This window comes from Canis aureus, chromosome 6, assembly GCF_053574225.1.
Source record: "Canis aureus isolate CA01 chromosome 6, VMU_Caureus_v.1.0, whole genome shotgun sequence".
Classification (NCBI taxonomy): Eukaryota; Metazoa; Chordata; class Mammalia; order Carnivora; family Canidae; genus Canis; species Canis aureus.
This window is the reverse complement of record NC_135616.1, coordinates 80,664,479-80,684,947: the sequence shown is the minus strand read 5'-3', so window position 1 is coordinate 80,684,947 and position 20,469 is coordinate 80,664,479. Positions and strand designations below refer to the sequence as shown.

Here is a 20,469-nt window from a genome sequence, read left to right as displayed (position 1 = left end):
CTTTCTTGATGAATTAAATAAATGGACAGAGGCATCTTATTTATAGTTTGGAATACACAAAATTATAAAGACGTCAGTTCTCTCCAAAGTTATAAAGATGCCAATTCTCTGTGAAATTAATTGATCGTTTCAATGCAATTCCAATTAAAATCCCAAGAGATGCCACAGTGGTCCAGGGGTGGTATCTGTCAGGATTTTGAGGTCCACTTGCAATTCCTGAGGCAAATCACAGCTCTAATGTGACCCATGTAGACGGCAAGACTGGGCTGCCCCATTTATTAAACACCTACAATGTTCTAGTCACTGCTCTAGAAACTGGGATTAGGGGAGAACAAGATAGACATGGTCCCTGCTCTTGTTGAGTTTTTAATCTAGGGGGGATTTTTGCTTCTACCTATAAAAACATGACTGGTATCAGATTATCCCTCGCACCGAGAACTTTAAAAGCTGTGTAAAACTGTTTGAAGGCATGATGGGCGGCAGCCATCCTGGGTGAAGGGCCGCAGTCCAAAGCGAAGGGAAATGTGCTCAGCTGATCCCAACATTTTAAAGATAATCTTCCATCAAGTAATTTGTCTCAATTGTTCATATGTAAGGCAGTGCCTCGAGGAACCAAGTAGAAATTTTGGCAAGGCAATGCTATGGCTCAGAAGAGACAAATTAGAGTTTGGGGCTCCAGGCTTTCAATTTAGCCGCTGGAAGAACTTATATCCTAGAAGTAAGGGGAACATGGAAACAGACAAGCCTCAATTGAATCACGTTAATTTGATCATAATCTATCTGCCTGCCAGAAGAAAATTGAATCCTTATTTGGAGGAAGTTAACATCATCTAGAGCTTCTACATTTTATCAGAAACAATATCTAGCAATCAATCAAAAATTGTCAACACCAGAGATTGAAAGCCAAGGAGGGGGGGGGAAGGCCCTTATCTCCAAGAAGAAAACCCAGCCCCGTAGGTGATTCAGATTAGTTATTTACCAGATTTAGGTTAACATATTCAAGAAAATACAGTAAAAGATAGTATATTTCAGCAGAGGACTAGAATCTTGAAAGATTCTCTTCTCTTGAAGAGAGCCTAGGACTGAAAAATAGGATAACATAATTAACAACAAACAATTATTTGCTGGGCCTAACAACAGAATAGACTAAGCAAAAGAAAGGATCGGTAAACTGGAAGATGGATCAATAGAAACAAATCAGATTAAAGTCAAAAATCACTCTCCCAGAAAGGTGGAAAATGTGTAAGACACACAATATATGGTTAAAACCCCAACATATATGTAACTGGTGTGCCAGAGAAGAGAGAAGAAAGGTAAGATAGACGCAGTATTTGAAAAGATACTTCAAATATAAGTGTTCTGGGGCGCATGGGTGGCTCAGCGGTTGAGCATCTGCCTTCAGCTCAGGTCATGATCTCAGAGTCCTGGGATGGAGCCCCACATCGGGGTCCCTGCTCAGTGGGGAGCCTATTACTCCCTCTCCCTCTGCTCCTCCCCCTGCTCATTCTCTCTCTATGTCTCTGCCCTCCCCCTCTCAAATAAATTAAAAAAATCTTAAAAACAAACAAACAAACAAACAAACAAACAAACAAATATAAGCATTCCAAATCCTAGAATATTCCAAAATAGTAGAGGAGGTGTGGGGGGGTATGGGTGAAACTGGTGAAGGGGATTAAGAGCATACTTACTGGGACACCTGGGAGGCTCAGGGCATGACTCGGGTCCTGGGATCGAGTCCTGCATTGGGGTCCCCACAGGGAGCCTGCTTCTCCCTCTGCCTGTGTCTCTGCCTCTCTCTCTCTCTATGTCTATCCTGAATAAATAATAAATAAAATCTTTTAAAAAAAAAAGCACTCTTACTGTGATGAGCACAGGATAATACATAGAATTGTCGAATCACTGTATTGTACACATAAAATTAATATAACACTGCACGTTAACTCTACCTGAATAAGATACACATACACACACAGGGGGAAAAAAGAAATGAAGAAAAAACAAAGCAGTAACAACAACAACGGAAGTGGAGCCATAGACTCAAGAATATCCATCCCCTTCCCCTGCAACAAGAAACCCATAAATACACCATAGTACAAAACAAAGAGAAAATCTTAAAAGCAGACAGAGTAAAAAGATTCTTTGTTGCCAAGGAGGTAATACAATCAGCAAACGCTTCAACAGAAACAGTGAAAGCCAGGAAACAATGGAGCAAACTTCTAAAGTGCTAAAAACAACTGCAGGTTTAGGATTTATAAAGAGCAAAAGGAACTTGGGAGTGACATCAGCAAGACGGCAGAGTAGGGGACAGCAGGCTTTGTTCCCCACAAAAAAACGACACACAGCTATCCTCAAGCAGAAACAGCCCTGGGAGGGCTCAGAGGTCCAATAAGAACCTACAGAAACGCCATGGAGCAAACATGGAAAATACCCACGGAGAAAGACGGCTGGGGACACTGGCTTGGCTACGACGTCTGAGGTGGCTGGGAACAGAGACCAAGTGGGGTCTATGAGTGTCGGCCACGTGGCCGTGCCATCAGGGTCCCCAAGGGCTGCCCTGTGGGGACAGCAACAGCCTCACACCACGTACCAGACTCAGTTCTGACATGGAGGCCTAAGTGTGGAAGGTCAAGCAAAGCCACTTCTGGAGGAAAACAGGGAAAAGTATTTTCATGACCTTGTAATAGATTTCTTAAACAGGAACAAAAATTCTTTTTTTTTTTTTTAAGACTTTATTTATTTATTCATGGGAGACCCAGAGAGAGGCAGAGACACAGGCAGGAGGAGAAGCAGGCTCCCTGCAGGGAGCCCGATGTGGGACTCGATCCCGGGACCCCGGGGTCACGCCCTGGGCCAGAGGCAGACGCTCAACCGCTGAGCCCCCCAGGGATCCCAGGAACAAAAATTCTTAAGTCTAAAGGAAAAGAGGCAAAATGACATCTTAAGAGTGAAAAGGAAACCAGAGCGGGAGAGGATACCTGTCATTTTCCTCTCTGGCAAACAACTGCTATCAAGAAACGAGGGGCACTGGGGTGCCTCATTCGGTTAAGTGTCTGAGTCTTGCTCCGGTATTGATCTCAGGGCTTACGAGGTCACGCCCATGTTGGGCTCTGTGCTGGGCAGGGAGCCTATTCATTAAAAAATATAATATATATGAGAAAAGTCCTACAATCAGTAAGAAAATAATAAACAACCTAATAGAAAAATGGACAAGGCACTTGATCTGGAATTTCACAAAAGAAGAAATACGAATGATCAATAGATACCTGAAAAAATGTTCAACTTTATTAGTCATTAAGGATGTGCAAACTTTATTTTTAAAGATTTTATTTTATTATTACTATTTTTTAAAATTTATTTATGACTGACACAATGAGAGAGAGAGACAGAGAGAGAGAGAGAGAGAGAGAGAGAGAGGCAGAGACACAGGCAAAGGGAGAAGCAGGCTCCATGCAGGGAGCCCGACGTGGGACTCGATCCCGGGACCCCGGGGTCACACCCTGGGCTGAAGGCGGCGCTAAACTGCTGAGCCACCCAGGGATCCCCCAGATTTTATTTATTTATTTGACAGAGAGAGAGAGAGAGACCCAGAGGGCATGGCGGGGTGGGGGTAGCCACAGGCCCCCTTGGAGCCCAGATGCCTGCCGTGGCCTCCGTCCCAGGCCCGGGGTCATGCCCCGAGCTGAGGCAGCTGCTTTGCCCCCTGGGCCTCCAGGTGCCCGAGAGATGCCATCATCGTCCCTCCCGAGAAACAAACCAAATTGTTAAGTCTGACATGATCAGGCCTCGGGGCGGGTAGATCGGTGCGGTCACCTTCAGCGACAGGCTTGACGTCAGGGAACCAAGTGAAGATGCCGGGGCCGCGGGGCAGCAGGTGCACCTGCATGTGCACCCCCGGGCCGCGGGGCAGGGATGACCCTCCAGCCCGAGGACCCTCCCCACCAGCAGTCGGACCAGGACGCGAAGGACCCCACGGCCCCCAGGGATGGGCCTCAGACGCCACGGGCCAGACGTTCAGAGACATGGGGACGAAGCCTCGGGTCACTTCGGGAGAGAAGTGTGACGCAGCCTGAAGGAAGGCAAGGAAATCAGAGGCGCAGGCTTCATGACCAGGGTCACCTGAGCTCAGGGGTGGAAGGCTGAGGCCGGGGGTCAGCTGGGGGCAGCTGAGGGTCAGCCGGGGGCACTGTGGCCCGCAGCCCACAGAGGCCCTGAGCGCCTGCTGCACTTCATGGTCGCACCCTATGACTTGCAAACACCACTTTCTATTCAGTAAAATCTGACACATTTAAACCTCTCGTGTGTCACAGGCTCGGGGACTTCTGGGGGCCGCCCCAGCCCAAGGATCGAGGAGAGGCCACTGAGGGGCTCCCTACCCCCAGCCACACCCCAACGGCGGCGGCGGCGGCGAGGGTCCCCCAGCACAGCTGCATTCCCGGCCCGGACGCCCACGGCCACCCCCTGCAGAGGACCTCCTCCTCACAGTCCCCGAGGACACCCACCCTCCTACTCTGCTCCCGGGGGCAGACGGCAGGCTGTCAGGTGTCCTTTCCGAGGAGGCGCCGCCCTCAGGAACTCACCCAACCCAATGGCCCCCCAGGGACTCCGTCTCCAGAGACCGTCCCGCGGGTTTTAGGGCCTCAACATCCCAGTCCGGGGGAGCACGACGGTCCCGTCTGTAGCAGAGCCGGCCGGACCGGCTGGCAGCCGCCTTCAGCTCATTGTCATCACTCCCGGCTCGGCCCGGCAGGTGGGGCGGCGCCGGCCCACAGGACTCACGCGCTGTGGGGGGGCAGCAGGGAGAAGGCAGGAAGGGCCCAGGTCCTCCCCTCAGTTCCCCCAATGGGACTGCGGGCTCTTAGCCCTGGGGTCTCCGAGGGCCACCGCGTCTGAGCCCCGGGGCTGCTGGCGGGCACCTGCTCCAAGGCCCAGCCGGTTCCAGCGCCCGCGCCTTCGCCCAGTCGCCCGGCCCTGCCCAGCCACGGCGTACGGGGGACACGGTGCTTCTGTGCCATTGCTTTCGGGGGGCATTTCCTGCCAAAAGAACCGCTCCCCGAGACCCCCTCGGCATGTGCGGGGATGCGGCGTCCGCACACGGGCTTGGGAAGAGCTGCACGTTCTAAAGCAGAGAAAATAGAAATCCTGCCAGAAGCAGCTGAAGACAGGTAGGGATGGAGACGGGGACCTAGGAAGCTTCTGCTCTCGGCCTCAGAATCGGGGTTTCGTAGGACAGATGGCCGGGGCTTATTCACAACCCGCAACGGGCAGAGCCGACCCGGGGAAGCCAGGGCCATGGCTGAAATGCACGGGGCAGGTAAGGATCGGAACCTCCCGAGGGCTCCCAGGACGCTGGTTGTTGTCCGTGCGTCCGTGTGTCCCGGGAGGCCGTGGAACCCCAGCCCCAGCCCCCAGCAGGCGGGACATGCCCCAGAGAAGCGCTGCTCTCAGGAATCCTGATAGTTCCACTAGCAACAGTAGTAAGTAGTAACCAACTCATATGCAGCCGACTGCAGGTGGGTTCTAAGCGCATTATTCTGCCCATTTTCCAGGTGAGAAGGCCGAGGCTTGGTGAGGATAAGTGACCAACCGAAGGCCTCAGGACTGCAAGTGTTGAAGCTCTCCGCCGGGCGCCCCTGCTGCGTGCGAGGGAGGGGAGGTCGGGGTCTAGACACCTTCCACGGTCACATGGGTCCTAACCCACCCGAAGAGGCAAGATCAGCAGCGGTGGAAATGTGGACCAGGACCTCCGATGGGCTGGAGGGGAGAGTGGCCGGCAGAGCCGGGGGGAGGCCCTGGAGGACGTGTGCTCCCATGCGTGTACATGACGCACGTGCGCCCACGTGCACCCAGGTGATCCCCAGCGGCAGGCGGCAAAGTCACAGGGAGCACGAGCGTGCAGGTGGCTCTGGGGGCAAGGCCGGCAGGCTGCTGGAGTCCCGCGCTGCCCACTCCCGGGGCTACGGGCGCCGGGCCGGGCGTGTCACGTGGGGTGGGATGCTCCTAAATTCAGGACTCTGGGAGCGAGGCTGTCCCTCTCCGAACAAGCAAAGCCCCAGGCAGCTCAGAGCAGCTCGCCGCTTCCTAACAGCCCTTTTGAAAAGGTCCCAGGGTCTAGAGTCCTTGACAGTCCCAGGCCCGTCTCCATGACATCCTCGCTCGCCCCGCTGGGTCCCACCAGCATCCAAAGGGCCTGGAATTCTCCCCGGTCACAGAGTGGAGGCCGTGAAGCTCAGGTGAGCCCAGAGAAGGAAAAATGGCCCAAACCCTCCTTCTGTGCCACAGAGGGGACAGGCTTTGATGACATGGGCTCCCTTGCTCAGCTCAGGTAACCAGGAAGTGTGTAGTGGGCATGTTGTGCACATGCACTTGCTAAGTACCTGCTATATACCCACTGCAGACTTGCTCAGCAGGGCTAGGCCCTGAGACGAGGGAGTAGACATCAGTGAAGGACCCTGGCACCCACTTCGGGGTCGGCCAGCCTCGGCTCTAATCCTGCCTCCACCTTCCAGTTGTGCTGATAACAAATTCCGTGACCATGGCTCCCACCCAGTCTGAAAACTGCAGAAATACCACTTACTTCATGGAATTATCGTAGGGACCAAAGAGTTTGTGTGTATGAAGCATTTTTCGCCGCGCCTGGTGGACAGGAAAGCCCTAGCTGACGACGGCCCAGGAATGGTCGCCACATCACCCCGAGCCGCTCCTGCTCTGGAGCCGGGGTGCTTGCCCTGGTCAGCCCGTGCCTAGCAGGTGACGTGAGACGGAGAAGGCAGCTGCCCCTGGGTTGGGGAATCCCAGGGAACGGGGCTGCCTACCCCTGGCCCCGGACGCCTGAGAGCTCACTGGCCAACAAAGGGAACAGGCTCTTTCAAAACCTGGTTATGGCGAAAATAGATGGGGACCAGCTGCTGGAGCCTGGGGAAGCCAGAGCCAGCGTTGGGAAGGCAGTGCTCCTGAAGACGGGGTGGGGGCCCGGCCCGCCCACCCCCCCCAGGGCCTCAACCTCCCCATCTATAAATGCAGAAGAGCAAACCATAGGCTGACAGGAGCCAAGGCTGAAAATCTGAGGTCAGGGCCCTGAGGCCACGGAGGCGGAGCCAAGGTGGAGAGAGGGTGCGGGGCAGGCGAGTTAGTGACCCCTCCATGTGCGCAGCTGCGAGGCTTGGCACGTTAGGAATGAAAACGGCCCCCGGAGGAAAAGGCCCTGGGCCTTGGAGGCAAGTCCACCGCCCCCCCCCCAGCCCTAGGCAGCCGTCCCCACGGGGTTGGGAAGCAGGGCCAGCACGCAGGCCCCGGGGCCCCAGGCGGAAGGCCGAGTTCCCACAGCCCTCTATTCGGGGAACGCGGCAGATGGACCTGCCCCAACTCCAGGGAAACATTTGGTTCCTCGTTTCACACCAACTCACTGGAGAAGGATGGTGAGGGGGGCCCAGGGAGAGACTAAGCAGGAGAGGAGGGCAGGGAGGGGCTGGGGAGCCGAGCCAGGGCGCCCAGCCCGGACTTCCTGAGCTCCTTTCAGAGGCCTTGAGCAGCAGGTGACAAAATGCCACGGCTGGAGGGGACCCTCTGGAAGCCTGAGTCGGATCTCCCTGTTTTACTGAGGGGGAAACTGAGGCCCCTGGAGAAGTCAGCATAGCACAGTGGAAAGGAACTATGGAGTCAGAGATAGGGACTCATCATTTAAAAGCTGTGTAATGAATAAAATCTGTAAAAAAAAAAAAAGTGGGGGCCCCAGCGGGCTCAGCGGTTGAGCGTCTGCCTCTGACTCAGGGTGTGACCCCAGGGTCCTAGGATCGAGTCCCGCATCGGGCTCCCTGCATGGAGCCTGCTTCTCCCTCTGCCTGGGTCTCTGCCTCTCTCTGTGTGTGTCTCTCAGGAATAAATAAATAAATAAAGTCTTTTTTTTTATTTTAAAAAGAAAAAATAAATAAATACAAGCTGTGTCGTGATTCAATGAAGGCTCCTTAATTTCTCTGAGCTTCACGTTTCCCCTTTGTGAAACGGGGACCCTGCCTTCACCCCACGTACTTGTGAGAGAAGCGTGGGGCAATGCTCTCGGTAGAGACTCTGCAAAGATCGGCTTCGGCTCTCGGGGCCACACGGGAGTCCGGAGCGGAACTAGGAGCAGGACACAGTCGTGCCGGCTGCCGGCCCAGTGAGGTGCCGCGCGTTCCTCACCCCGGCGCGGAGACTCAAAGACGAGACAAGCCCATGATGCGCCATTAAGGGTGGGGAAGGGACGTCAGAAGGGATCTTCTCATGGCCAAAGCATGGGAATGTATCACCACGGGTTCCATTCTGGGAGCTTATTTAAGTGTGTGCCTGGAATGGATTAAAGGCTGGGAGGGAACCAAATGTCATCCCAATGACCCGTTCAGCCCGCGGATGCTGGGATCCAACTGGCCAGACGCATGGCTGCTTGTACCAACCCCTGACCCTCGCCCCCAAAAGAAACAAATATTCATTCATTTAGCAAACACTGAGCATGTGATCCGCCGGGAGAAACAGGTTTTCTAATTAGCCTTGTGTCGTGAAAAAAACAGCTTCGGAGATATTAAATGAGTTAAAGGTCACACAACTAGCAAGTGGCAGAGCCGGACTCAGTGTCACCTCATGTGTTTACTCCGTGCCGTCTGCACCTCCCGATGGAGAGAAAGGGGTAAGGCTGGGCAGCAGGCGATGTCCCCCGTGGTGGACAGAGACAGAGGGCTTGGGACAAGGTTGGGCTGGCCCCTTCCTGAGGAAAGAAGTAGCCCTCGGAGGCCGTCTTGAGACCTCATTCCTGGAGCCACCGAGCTCTCTCTGGGTGCCGCCTCGCCCTGGGCAGGAATCTGTCTACATGGGTCCCTTAATGGGGCCTCTCCCTGCAACATCCTCAACCTCCGGGAGCTCGCCTGGGCTGCCACACTCATGTCCCCATCCTGAGTCCAGAGGGACAGGCAGAGAAGGAAATTCAGAGCCTGAGGACGCAGACACAGTCCCCGGCTAATGGGAGCCCTCGGGGAGCCCCTCACTTGTTAGGGAAGATGCACCTCTCTCCCCAGCGAGCTCCCAGGATGACAGAGTGATGGAAAACGACGACGACGACAACGGCACTACTGCTGCTCTCAGGGAGTTCCCAGTCCGATGGAGGAGACAAGGACAGAAGGCCAATTCAATAATGATAACGGAGCCAAGTTTGTTGAGTAGATACTAAATACGAACCCATTTAATCTATACAACAGTTCCACGAAACAGGTCCTACTTTTTACCCTTTTAAAGAATTAAAGGTCACACAGCTCGAAAGTGACAATGCCAGGATTGAAATCCAGGCAGTCTGGCTCAAGGGTCTTTCAAGTAAAAGACCAAGAAAAAGCAAGCCACTGAGCAGTGCTCGGCAGGCTGGGAAACGTTGACAACTGTGGATTCCAGGTGCCGGGCGCCCATGGGTCTGGCCTGAGAAGGCTGTCTAAGGGGCATGGTGTCTTGGGTCTTGCTTGGAACTAAGGGCCCAGGGACAAGGTTCCAGAAAGGCCTGAAGCAGAGAGCAGGATGGAGGAGCCAGGATGGGGGCAAGAGAAGAGGAAGCCCTGGAGGAGGGAGACCAGGAGCACCCGCAGACGGCCAGCGGACCCGCCGTGAAGAGAGCTGGCCGCGGGCAGAGGAGCCCCAGAGCGGAGGGAGATCTGGGCAGAGAGCACAGGAGACATCCAACCTGAAGCCTTCCAAGGGAAGGTTCTGCAGCACCAAACGGGGGGGGGGGGGGGGGGGGGAGCCTGGGCAGGGGCGCTGGGGAGGAGACCAGGAGCCCAGCCACACTCTCCCCCACCCCAGGCCCAGCGGGGCTCTCCTCGGCTGCGGAATAACTGATCATGAGCTGGGCTTTGGCCCGAGCCGGCTCCAAGCTCCTGGTCCTGGCATTACGACTTCCCAGCTGCCTACCCTCTCCGGGCTCTGCATCCTCATCTGAAAAATGGTGATAACAGTGATTATCATGTGGGGATTACTGTGAGGATTCAGTGGGATACAGTTTATCTAGAAAGGGCTCGATAGGTAATGATCCAGGGGTTATTTAAAAGTTTAATTTCCAAACATTGGGGGATTTTCTAGAAATTTCTGTCATTGGCTTCCAACGTAATGCCATTGTGGCCAGAGCACATGCTCTTTGTTATCAGTACTTGTAATCTATTGAGACTTTCAGCGGCTCAGCACATGGTCTGCCTCACTCGGGGCTCCGCGTGCTGCTTATTGTTACAAACGTCAGCTGGAAAATCGATAGAATGAGCAAAGTCTTCTGTTTCCATATTGATTTTCCCTACTTGTTCTCTGAATTACTGACGAAGGATTGTTGAGATCTCTAACTAGGGCACCTGGGTGGCCCAGCCCGTTAACCATCCAGCTCTTGATTTCGGCTCAGCTCTTGATCTCAGGGTTGTGAGTTTTGGCCTCACATTGTGCTCCATGCTGGGCATGGAGTCTGCTTAAAAAACAAAAATTTCTGAAAAACTGAAATCTCTAACTAAAATTTTGGATTTATCTGGTTTTCCTTTCAGTTTTGTCATTTTTTTCCTTCATCTATTTTGAAGGTCTATTATTCGGTGCATAGATATTCAAAAATTAATATCTTCTTGATGAATTGATCCCTTGATGTAGGGTGTCTCTTTATCCCGAGTTATATTTCTTGTTCTGAAATCTACTTTTTCTTATGATACTAATACAGCCACTCCACACTTCTTTTCTTTTTTGTTAAGATGTTTAAGTAATCTCTACACCCAACATGGGGCTCAAACTCACCCCAACTGGCTGAGCCACCCAGGCGCTCCGACATTTCTTGTGATTACTGTCTGCATGGGATGTATTTTTCCAACATTTTACTCTCAACCTAACTATCTTTACACATTAAGTTCATTTCCTGAACTTAATAGCCTATAGTTGGATATCACTGTTTATCCAGTCATACTACTTACATGTAATGCAGTTATAGTTGGGAGTAAATCTACCATCTTGCAAACTGCTTTCAATTTGTCCCATCAGTTATCCGTTTTTTTGTCTCCTTTCTTGTCTTCTTCTAGATTAACTGAGTATTTTTCAATATTCCCATTTATCTCTGGTATTGACTTATTAGCTGTAGGTCTACATTTTATTTTTTAGAAGTTCCTCTAGTGTTAACAATATGCATCTTTAACTTCTCAGTCTACCCTCAAATAATTTAAACTACTCCACATATAATGTAGAAACCTTATAACGGTATAATTCTACTTCCCACCTCCCATTCTCTGTGCTGTTGTTCTCGTACATTCTACTCTTATATACCCTACGACACATGGTCACTATTTTTGCCTTAAATAGGCAACTATCATTTAAAGAAGTTTTTAAATGAGGGGGTGGAGTGGAATCCTTTTCATACCCGCATGTTCAGCACCCCTGATGCCCTTTGTTCTTTTATGGAGATTCAAGTTTCCATCCTGTATCATTTTCCTTCACCTAAAGTACTTCCTTTAACATTTATTATAGTGACTCTTTCCTGGTGATAAATTCTGCCGGCTGTTCTCTGTCTGAAAAAGTGTTTACTTCACTTTCATTCTTGAAAGATATTTTTATTAGGTATAGAAGACTTGGTTTATAGTTTTTCTTTTAGCACTTTAAAGATGCTACTCTTTTTTTAAAAGATTTTATTCATTTGGCACAGAGAGAGAGAGAGAGCGCACACGAGAGAGAGACTGCGCGAGAGAGCACGAGCAGAGGGAGGGGCAGAGGCAGAGGGAAAAGCAGACCCTCCTCTGAGCAGGGAGCCCAATGCAAGGCTCGACCCCAGGACCCTGGGATCATGACCTGAGCCGAAGGCAGACGCTTACCCAACGGAGCCCCCCAGGCACCCCTAAAGATGCTGTTCTATTGTCTCCTGGACTTCATAGTATCTGATGATAAATCAGTATTTTTTTTTTTTTAGCTTGATTCTCTTTTTCTCTGTCTGCTTCTAAAATTTTCTCTTTACCACTGGTTTTTGGAAATTTGATCATGATGTGTCTTGGTGTGGTTTCCCTTGTTTATGCTTTTAACGATAAATGATTTGGATCTATGAGTTTATAGTTTTCATCAAATTTGGAAAACTTAGGACCATTATTTCTTCCAACATTTTTTCTGCCCCATTTCTCGGACTTTAATTATAGGTATGTAAATCCACTTAATATTGTCCCATGAGTCAATGAAACTTTTTTATATATTATTTTCTCTATGTTTCATTTTGAATATTTCTATTGCTTTGTATTCAGATTTGGTGAATTTTTTTGGCAATGTCTAATTTGCTGTTAATATGTAATATACTGAATATTTGTGTTCCCCCCAAATTCATATTTGAAGCCCTTGCCCCCAATGTGATGGTATTTGGAGATGAGGCCTTGGGGAGGTAATTAGGGCATGAAGGTGAGAGCCTTGTCTGATGGAATTAGTGACCCTTTTAAGAAGACACACCAGAGAGCTTGCTATCTCTCTCTGTACACGCGCACTGAAGAAAGGCTGTGTGAGTACACAGCAAGAAGGCAGCCGTTTGCAAACCAGGAAGAGAGCTCTCACCAGGACCCAACCTGTTGGCATCCTGATCTCAGACTTCCAGCCTCCAGAACTGTGAGAAAATAAATTTCTGCTGTTTAAGACATCCTGTCTGTAGTATTTTGTTGTGGGCAACAAAAGCAGACTAATACATAATCCTATTCAATGAAATTGTAATTCCTTTTTGTATCTTCTAATGCTCTCTTCATTATGTTCATGTTTTCCTTTAAATCCTTAAACATATTGAGCATATTTATAATAGCTCTTTCAATGGCCCTGCCTGCTAATTCTATCTTCTCTATCACTTATTCATGAGAGAGAGAGAAAGAGAGAGAGAAAACATGTGCACACAGGGGAGGGGCAGAGAAAGATAATCTTCAAGCAGACCCCGGTTGAGCGAGGAGACCAACCCAGGGCTCGATCTCACAAAATCTGAGATCATGACCTGAGCCAAAATCAAGAGTCACACATTCAACTGACTGAGCCACCCAGGCGCCCCTCTATCTTCCCTACCATTTCTGAATCCATTTCAATAGACTGATTTTTCTCTGTTTGTGGGTCACAGTGAAATAAAGTCTTTAGAGAAGATGAGAGTAATGGGGGCAATAGCACAGGGAGAGTTCCCAAGTTCCTACAGTTAACAGGTGGCAAAACTACTTGCTGTTGGCAGGGAAGACATTATTCATCACTCCCATCTAAAAGATAGAAAAATAAAGCCCAGGACAAGGAAGAGATTTGCCTGAAACCACACATCTTGGGACTTGGCGGAAGAGATCCTAACCCTATGCCCAACCACCTGACTTTCTATCTCAGGAGGCTCCCTTTGTATCAGTCTAGAGCCTGGGCCACTCCTATAGAAACGTAGGAAAAGCTGGATGTCTGAGTTCCGAGAGGGGAATGCAGGGAGGGTCTTCCAGCACATTCTGGGAAAGGGTGGCTGCTGGGAGAGGTATTGGGGAGGAGAAGACAGAGCCAGGAGAAAAGCAAAGGCATCTCCACCCAGGCAGCAGCTGCTCCCAAATATGTCACAACTTGTCAAAGAGGCAGAAATAGAAGCTGTCCATGGAGTGGAAGGGGGTGGGGCAGCTTCTGAACCCACAGGGAGGGCCGAAGGCTTCTGAACCCACATGGAGGGCAGGATGGGGGGTGCTAGAGGGTAGGGGCTAGGAGGGGGGTAAGTCTGAGGGCAAGTGTGACAAATACATGCCAGGTAGTTCTAGAGAAACTGAAATGAGTCCAGAGGACCATGTGGTCACCTTTCAGTGAGATGAAGTCTGGGAGCAGCCGTGGATATGGGAAAAGGACAGACAGATTCCAGGAAACCTGCCCTTTCTAATCCTACAAGTCCATTCTTTAGGACCGGGCCTGGTCCAAAAACAACTCTCCGAACAGTCCTACTCTGACCCTATGAGCACTTCCTCCAGACCCACATGCTGAGTCAGAAAAGGAATGTTACCCCTCAAAGGGCCATTTGGATCATTCAGATCAGCATCTTGATTTGCAAACGGGGAAACTGAGACACGACAGCCACATGCCCCGACTCCTCATCCAGGGTTCCTTCTTCCACTTGCCCTTAACTTCCTCACAGTATTTGTTTTAATCCAGAGCGGAGGGCACAGCTCACACAGGAATATGGATTACTCATAACAAATCTTCACCCATATTTCCAAAGGCCCCCGGGTTCACACGGCCACACACTCTGCTGAAACCTGGTCTGGTTATTTTTAAACTGAGCTCCAAGCTTTGCGTCCACCAATCGCCTCCCCGTGACCCCCCACCCCCTGGGGACCCACTCCCTTCCGCCTCCAGGCCCACACCTTCCCCCACCCCAAAGCCAGAGATTCTTGATGAATGAGCCTGGCTCTGAGCTCCAGATTCCAGGCAGGGACGGATTTCCCAGTGGTTATCTGATGCTCAGTCCTCAGTGGAAACAATGTGTGGCCTCAGGAGGCCTAGGCCCCCTGCACCTCACCTCTCAGCTGGGGCTCCCATCTGCCTCGAGATCTCTCCTCCTGTCTCAAACCCCTAGACTTCCTCGTCTCCTTGGCCCAGTGACTCCACGTCTCCATGACTCTCCGCTCAAAGCCTAGAGCACCTCCAGTCCCCCCACAGCCTCCCGCCTGGAAAGCACGTGCTCCCATGAAGCGTGTTCCTCATGTGTCAGCCTCACGGAGGGAGAGGAGACACCTGGATTCGGCCCCAAGGCCTAAAGTCAGGCAGTGCAAGAGCCAACCCCCTTCCCACCTCTGACACCAGTGCTCCGTGCCCCTGGGGTAAATCGCATGCTCGGACTCTGGGCCGCAGTCTCCCGGTGTGTAGAGGGAAGGTGGACCAGTAACCCTTGGGCTGCCCCCCAGCTCTGACATCCTCCGGTCCTGTGATGGGCCCTCACCCTGCTGCCAGGCTACTGCTCCCCAAATCCTCAAATAAGCTGATTTGTTCGCCACATGCACATGCGTCTAGGTCCTTGACACGTGCACACATTGCTGCCACCCAAGCCCCACCTAGTTCTCATCTACAACACCCAGAGACCCAGGCTAAGAAAACAAAAGGTGGGGCCTGTGTGGAGAACCCAGAGGCCCCCACCCTTTCCAGACTGTTCTTTTTGCTTCTCCATTGCCAGACACTTGAGACTCCAGACGGGGAAACTTGCTTTGATGTTGGCCAAGTGACGTGGTGGCCCGGGTCAGCCCACCTGTGAGGTGGCAGAACAGGAAAAGACTAGGAGTCAGGGAGGAGGGCTGGGTGTGTAGCCAAGGTGGAAGGAAGGGCAGACCAGGCAGCGAAGGGGGTTTGGGGCATTTTGAAACCCAAGGACCGCCATGCAAATGAGCTCAGCCCAGCATGCAAATGGACCAAATGGAGTGGAGACGGAGCAGCCAGCCGGGCTGGAGCACAACCAGGCAAGGGCTTCCTCTGGAGGGAGCAGGACGGCTAGGGGAGGCTCAGGTCCGGCAGGGGCCCCGTGTGCCCAAGCCGGCAGGGGTGGGGATTAGGGCCCGACGCCCCGCTGTCAGGTTAGAGCTGATGGATCACCGCTGGTGGCGGAGCACAAAGGCTGTTCTGTGCTTGGCACCAATGTGTTCCCATCCATCAGAGGGCAGCCTGCGTGGGGCGGACGACTGTGCAGGGGAGGGAGGCCAAAGCCCTAGGCGCCCTGCGCTGCGCTGCGCTTCAGCCAGGAAAGAGGAACACGGCCGGTGGAGGAGCAAGCCCCCCACGAGGGCTTCGAGGTCAGGGATGCCCTCCCTCCTGGGAGGCTCCATGCCCCACAGCTGCGCCCGGATGCAGGCCTCGGGCCACTCACTCGGACAGAGATACACAAACACATGGACGGACGGGGATTTCATGAAACCCAGACACGTGAAATGGCCCCAGCCTCCCAGCCCTGCCCTCAGCTTTCGTTCGAAGCGAACATTACACACGCACGAGGCCACACTCACAGCCCGGCCTGATGGCAGGAGGACTGGACCCAACCCCAGGGACTGGCAGGGAGGGGCTCCCGGGAAACTGGGTCTACCCGGGAAGGAGGAGGCCGACAAATGCTTTCTCAGGGTTACGTCTGGGTTACGGTAGGGTGCCCTCGCATTACCGCGATGACAGTGAGTGTCCTCCCATCAGGCTCCGCCGCTCGCCGCGCCACACCCCTGCCAGCTGACGTGCACCCTCCTGGCGGCGCCCAGCCTCCCGCTGACCGGGCTGCTCCGACCCTCGCCCCGGGATGAGGGCAGCGAGCTCTCTGTGCAGCGTCAAGCCCCGCCGAGCCCGGTGGGCCCCCTCCCACCTTCACAGACCCGTCGGGACCCCAGGCCGTCCAAACCCTCTCCCTGAGCCCCCGCCCCTCCGCTCCCTCCCCCGAAATCCCACCTGCTGTCCAGCCCGGCTGCCCGCTCCCCTGCAAGCCTCCGCCTTCCACAGAGACCCCGACTTCGGCAGTTATGACTTTCTCGACTGAAGCGCCCGGTTGGCGAGCCCACTCGTTTGTCATCGATCCCGGCCCCCATGCTTCCTGCTGCGTTAAAACAGCTCCCTCTTACACTGCGATTCACCATCCGCGTGTCGGAGTCCACGCTCGCCAACTAGAGAGTAAAGATCCTAGAAATCACAAGCCCAGCTTCCCTGCTTCCTTTTTTAGAGGGTGCGAACGCACCGCCGAGGGGCAAGGCAGATTGTATCCCAGAAGCACGAAACGATGCAATGTGTCCGTTTCCATAGTAACTTCAACATCCCTTCTTCTCTCGGGGCTCATAGGGATGGAGTGTAAACTGAGGCAAGGTTTTTCTTTTTCCCTTGCTTGGCGGGATGCGTGTTAGAAACAGCAATCCTCCTTCAGCCCAGCTGGCCAAAGTGTGGTTGGAACCCAGAGCCCCCGAGCGGCCGCCCTGGGAAGGCCAAGAACCCAGTGAAGACCTCCCCGATCCCCCTTCAACATGCATGGGGGTTTGCAGTGCCCAGTGGCAGCCCCGCCTCATCTCTGTTCCCTGCCCCAGACAGACGCCAGCCTTTTCCTGGCTCCTCACCATGGACCGTGAGCGGCAGGGAAGCCGGGTCCCTCGGGCTCCACTGGGTCCCACCTCCCCCGGGGGGTCGTCTCTGAGTCCCCAGCGCCATTCCTCCTCCCCGTACTGTCCTTACCCTGGTTGGAACTTCTAGCCTCAATCTCAGATGTCAAGTGGAGGGGGGATCAGACTTAGTTCAAGAGTTTCTAGGGAAAAGAGTGGGACCAAAGAATGAAGAAGGGGGCACATTGCCGCCCAAAACCCAAAAGGCCGCCCTGTGCCAGAGGGACAGACGGGGAAGACAGGGTTCACTCGGTGGGGAGGGGGCGGGGTAGCCTGTAAGTCCTGATGTTGCTTTGCCCCCCACCAGCCGCGTGGAAGGGAAACCCCTAAGGTCCCCGCCCAAACACCGGGGAGTCCTTCCTGCCTCCACTTCCGCCCTCGCCGGAGACCTGAGGTTGTTAGATGTCCAGGCCGCTTTGGAAACCCACTTGCGTCTGCGGGTTCCCTCTAATCCCTGGACACCGAGCCCCCCGAGCCCCGAATCTGAAGCCCTCTCCTGCTGCTGACTGCTGGGGCCTGGGCCAGGGCTGTGCCCGCTGACTCCTCGGGCCCCCTCCAGCCGACCCCGTGCCCCTTGTGCCCTCCCCTTGCCCCCACCCCACTTCTCTGGGGCTGGCAGGGACGGGGCAGGCGGGCCGCCCAGCCCCGAGTAATTGAAAGGAGCAGATGAGAGGGGAGCGTGTGTCCTCCCCCACCTCCCCTGCCTCCCGGGGGCCGCAGAGAAATGAAAACTAATCGAATTACAGCGACGGCCTCCCTCCCGGTGCACAGGAGCCGCCCGGGCCGGGGCAGGCGGGCTGGCCGGGCGGGGGCTGGGGAGAGGGCAGGGGAATCACATCTAATCCACTGTAAACGTCTTGATGTGCAGCAACAGCTTAGGGGGGCTCAGGTTTCTGCGGCATCGGCTATATTTATCTCTGGTTCCATGCCAGCGGGGAGGGTTTAAATGGCACCCAGCAGTTGGCGTGAGGGGCTGTAGGAGCTTGGGGGCCGGTGGCAGGAGCAGGTCCTTTCCGACCCCATGGAGCTCTATGAGACGTCCCCCTACTTCTACCAGGAGCCCCACTTCTATGACGGGGAGAGCTACCTGCCAGTCCACCTGCAGGCCTTCGAGCCGCCGGGCTACGAGCGGACTGAGCTCAGCCTGAGCCCCGAGGCCCGGGGGCCCCTCGAAGACAAGGGGTTGGGGACCCCCGAGCACTGCCTGGGCCAGTGCCTGCCGTGGGCGTGCAAGGTGTGTAAGAGGAAGTCGGTGTCGGTGGACCGGCGGCGCGCGGCCACGCTGAGGGAAAAGCGCAGGCTCAAGAAAGTGAACGAGGCCTTCGAGGCCCTGAAGAGGAGCACCCTGCTCAACCCCAACCAGCGGCTGCCCAAGGTGGAGATCCTGCGCAGCGCCATCCAGTACATCGAGCGCCTGCAGGCCCTGCTCAGCTCCCTCAACCAGGAGGAGCGGGACCTCCGCTACCGGGGCGGGGGCGGGCCCCAGCCGGGGGTGAGTGGCTGCCGGTCCCTCGCAGCTGCCCCGGGGGGGGGGTGGGAGGCCGGTGCCCGCGTGGGGCCGGGGGGAGGGCGATGCTGCAGCAGGCGCCGGGGGGGCCTAGACACGGTGGGGGCCCCTCGGCAGAGCCGGGCTGCCCAGCTAACCCGTGTCCCTTTGTCCTTCAGGCCAAGCTGGGGGCGGCGGGGGGACCTGGAGGCGGGGGGGGGGGGGCGGACGTCAGGAGGGAGGCGAGGGTGAGTCCGGAGCCGGCCTGGGTGGGGGCGAGGGTGAAGGGGGCGTGTGGCCCAGCGCCCCGCTTGCTGCAGTCGCGTCCCTCACCTCTGAGGCTCCGGAAAACCAGGGACCCCTTCGGCTGGGTGGCCTGGGAGGACAGGGCCACGGCCAGAGACGGGGGGCAGGAAAGGCCCGGAGGCAGGGGGCGTGTGGCCAGCGGGGGCACAGTCTCCGACGAGGTCCTGGGGCCCACCCCCCACCCCGCGGCGGCGACAGAGGGACGGAGGGACGCCAGCAGTGGCCGCGCTCTGACCTCGGGCTTCGCGTCCTGCAGGTGCCCAGTGACTGCAGCTCCCACAGTGCCTCCTGCAGCCCCGAGTGGGGCAGCACCCTGGAGTTCGGCCCCAGCCCCGGGGGTGAGTGAGCCCCGCACCCCTCAGCCCAGGCCTCTGCCTCACTTCCCGCCCCAGGCCTCTCCCTGCCGAGGCTGCCTCCCGAGGCCCAGGAGCCGGGGAGCCAGGGAGCAGGCCAGGCCTCCTGCCCCTCCGCGCCCGGCGGTCCCCAGGGTGCACAGGCGGCTCCACTCACACCAGCGGGGAGGTCACGGGTGGGGGAGGGGGGTTGCGTGCTCAGCAGGCACACGGACGTACACGCGCACCCGCACCCCCTCCCTGCAGGCCCGGGAAAGGCAGGGCCTGGGGAGCAGGAGCCCCGGCTCCCACCCAGCCGCCATCCTGGAGCACCCATGCCACTCCGAGGGCCCCGTCACCCCCGGGTAACACCCTCCCGTCTCCCCGCAGACCACTTGCTCGCCACCGACCCCTCGGACGCCCACAACCTGCACTCTCTCACGTCCATCGTGGACAGCATCACGGTGGAAGACGTCTCTGCGGCCTTTCCGGATGAAGCCATGCCCAACTGAGGGCGCCCGTGAGCGTCCCCCCCTACCCCCCGCTGGCTGCAGACGCCTTCCTAAGCCGGGCTGTCCTGATGCCAGAGAGCCAGCCCGGGGCTGCCAAGCGCCAGTCTCCCCACCCCCCCCATCCATATAAGGCCAAGTCACCATCCCCCCAGAGGGGTGGCCGCTCTCCCAGCTGACTCCTGAGGGCAAGGAGCAGCCTGTCTCCAGGGAGATAAGCAGGGACCAGAGGGCCCCTCGTGTGCCCCGTGTGTGCCCCAGGTCAGGGGCCAGACTCAGGAGCTCCCCTTTGTTCCTGATGCTCCACCTCCTCCCTCGATAGAGACTGCGAGAGGCGAGCTGGTCCTAACCAGGACGAGCTGTGCGCCTCCCGCGCTTGTCCCTCCCGATGCCAGCGGCTGGGCTGGGCCTGCCCTGCACTGGGAGACAAGGGAGGGGGACGATCCTGCTCCTGGGTCCCGGGGGTGGGGGGGTGGGGCAAGCTTTGCAGTGAATCCTGGGAAACTTCCAGTGGTTTCATGTCTTGTGTTTGCGATGCTGCCATCTGACCAAGGTCTCCTGCGTACGAGTTGCCAGGGACAGGCAGGGAGGGGGGCAGGGGTCTTGGGTGATTTCCTTTCTTAACTAAGCATCGTGTGGTTTTGACATTGTTTTGTAATTTTTTTTGCTAACTTATTTGGATTTCTTTTTTAAAAAATGAATAAAGACTGGGTGCTAGGAGAGCGTCCTGTGTTGATGTCGGGGGGTGG

The 20,469-nt window shown here is 55.1% G+C and overlaps 1 protein-coding gene across 1 annotated transcript; it reads left to right on the top strand.

Moving 5' to 3' along the window:
* Positions 1 to 18,045: 18,045 nt before the first annotated feature.
* Positions 18,046 to 20,427, top strand: MYOG (myogenin). Its single transcript, XM_077899736.1, has 3 exons — positions 18,046 to 18,579; positions 19,136 to 19,217; positions 19,602 to 20,427. Exons 1-3 carry the CDS (start codon positions 18,109 to 18,111, stop codon positions 19,721 to 19,723), a joined length of 675 nt encoding a protein of 224 aa, XP_077755862.1. The 5' UTR covers positions 18,046 to 18,108; the 3' UTR covers positions 19,724 to 20,427.
* The last annotated feature ends 42 nt before the right edge of the window (positions 20,428 to 20,469 follow it).